The sequence below is a fragment of the Olea europaea genome, unplaced genomic scaffold (genome assembly GCF_002742605.1).
Source record: "Olea europaea var. sylvestris unplaced genomic scaffold, O_europaea_v1 scaffold6496, whole genome shotgun sequence".
NCBI lineage: Eukaryota > Viridiplantae > Streptophyta > Magnoliopsida > Lamiales > Oleaceae > Olea > Olea europaea.
In genome coordinates this window covers 9,982-11,754 of record NW_019264868.1, presented here as the reverse complement: position 1 = coordinate 11,754, position 1,773 = coordinate 9,982, and the positions used below count along the sequence as shown (strand labels likewise).

General features: G+C 36.7%; 1 protein-coding gene across 1 annotated transcript; it reads left to right on the top strand.

The window, feature by feature from the left end:
- Positions 1-289: 289 nt before the first annotated feature.
- Positions 290-1,767, top strand: LOC111390083 (omega-hydroxypalmitate O-feruloyl transferase-like; the record flags this gene model as incomplete). The annotated part of the gene is made up of 2 exons (XM_023015069.1): positions 290-859; positions 951-1,767. Coding segments are annotated over exons 1-2 (1,273 nt in total), but the record flags the coding sequence as incomplete, so codon positions are not given.
- Between the last annotated feature and the right edge of the window lie 6 nt (positions 1,768-1,773).

The window sequence follows — 1,773 nt, the reverse complement described above, 5'->3', positions numbered from 1 at the left end:
TCTCTAACATCAACCGACAACCACCATTTTAAAAAGATAATGCTATCTATCACCAAAATAAGAATTCTTTAATCTCCAAATCCCTCCATACTAATACCATTTCCTATTTTGAGTGAACTCACTCAAGGGTCATTTGAAGCAAAGAAATGAACATTTCATGCCTACAGTTTCGATCCATGAACACTAAATGTGCACATAATTCTCAATTAAAAATTCCAGTTGCCAATCTCATGTCATGCCACAACAAGAATATTTCAGTACTCATGCACTTTGCACCTATCAACACAAATTAATACTAAATTTCATGATCGATATATACATGGAATGTGTATAAATATAATAATAACACAACTTAGCAAGTAAGTTTGAAAATCCCATAAACCTACAGGAGACACCTTTCAAAATGGTGTACAACACTATCTCTTTATCAGATAAAGATTTAGTTAAGGAAGAACCAGTTTTCCTCTCCTCCTCTAGTAACCCTACCCCTATTGAAACCATTTATTTATCAAATATTGACCAAGCAGTAACTTTTCCTGTGGAAACAGTCTTTTTCTTTGAGGTTTCTCCAGATAAGACCCCTTCAACACTAAACATTTCTGAAATGGTTAAAAAAGCAGTGGAAGAAGTGCTTTTGGTTCCATACTATTTCATGGCTGGTAGGCTTAAGCTTAATGATGAAACTAAGAGACTGGAGCTTTTATGTAATAATGCTGGAGTTATGTTTGTGAGTGCAACATCAAGACTAACACTGAAAGATCTTGGAAATCTTTCCCTACCAAATCCAACTTTTAATCATTTAATTTATCGCCAGGGGTTGTACAAAAGTCTTGATGAAACTGCAATTTTTACTATCCAGGCAATTCCCATTTTATCTTTTCACTGTTGTCTACCATAGTACCATGAGTATATTTAAAATCTTGATATATGATTTTTGGGTGACTTTACAGGTAACCAGGTTTGAATGTGGTGGATTTTCACTGGCGCTTATGACAAATCATGCAATTCTTGATGGAAAATCGGCTAGCGAAATGTTTCATAATCTTGCCTCTTTATGCAGAGGGGAAGGCCTAATATCTAATGTTGTTAACAATGATAGAACATGCCTTAGAGCAAGAACTCCACCTCAGATCGATTATCCTCATAATGAATACATAAAACTTGTGAAAACTTCGTATCTTGCCTCGTCTTTCACCTCACAAAACCGTACATCTCCATCTCCACTGATTTTCTCAGAAAACTATGTTCACAAACTCTTCTCCTTCACTTCACAAATGATCATTTCTCTCAAAGAGAAGGCCATGGTAAAGTGTTCCACATTTGAAGTAATTGTAGCTCACCTTTGGAGGGCAAGAACAAAGGCAGTTTTTGAGAACAAACAATCGGAAGATTCAACTGCTCTTTTTGCAGTGGACATAAGGTCTAAAATATCTCCACCTTTACCAGAAGGGTTTGCTGGAAATGCTGTAATCACAGCCTTTGCCACTGCAAAAGCGCGGGATTTAATCTATAAGCCAGTTTCTTTCGGGGTTAAGAAGGTAAAGGAAGCAAGGGAAGGTGTGACAGATGTTTATATAAAATCAGTAATAGATTGGTTGGAGGTTTACAAAGGAATTCCAGCAACTTGTAATGGGAATTTTTATGTTTCAGCTTGGTGGAAACTGCCATTTGGAGAGCTTGATTTTGGCTTTGGGAAGCCTATTCACGGTGGTCCAATTGTTAGTGGGAATGATGAGTTTGTCCTTCTTCTCTCTAATGGGAAGCATTGTGACA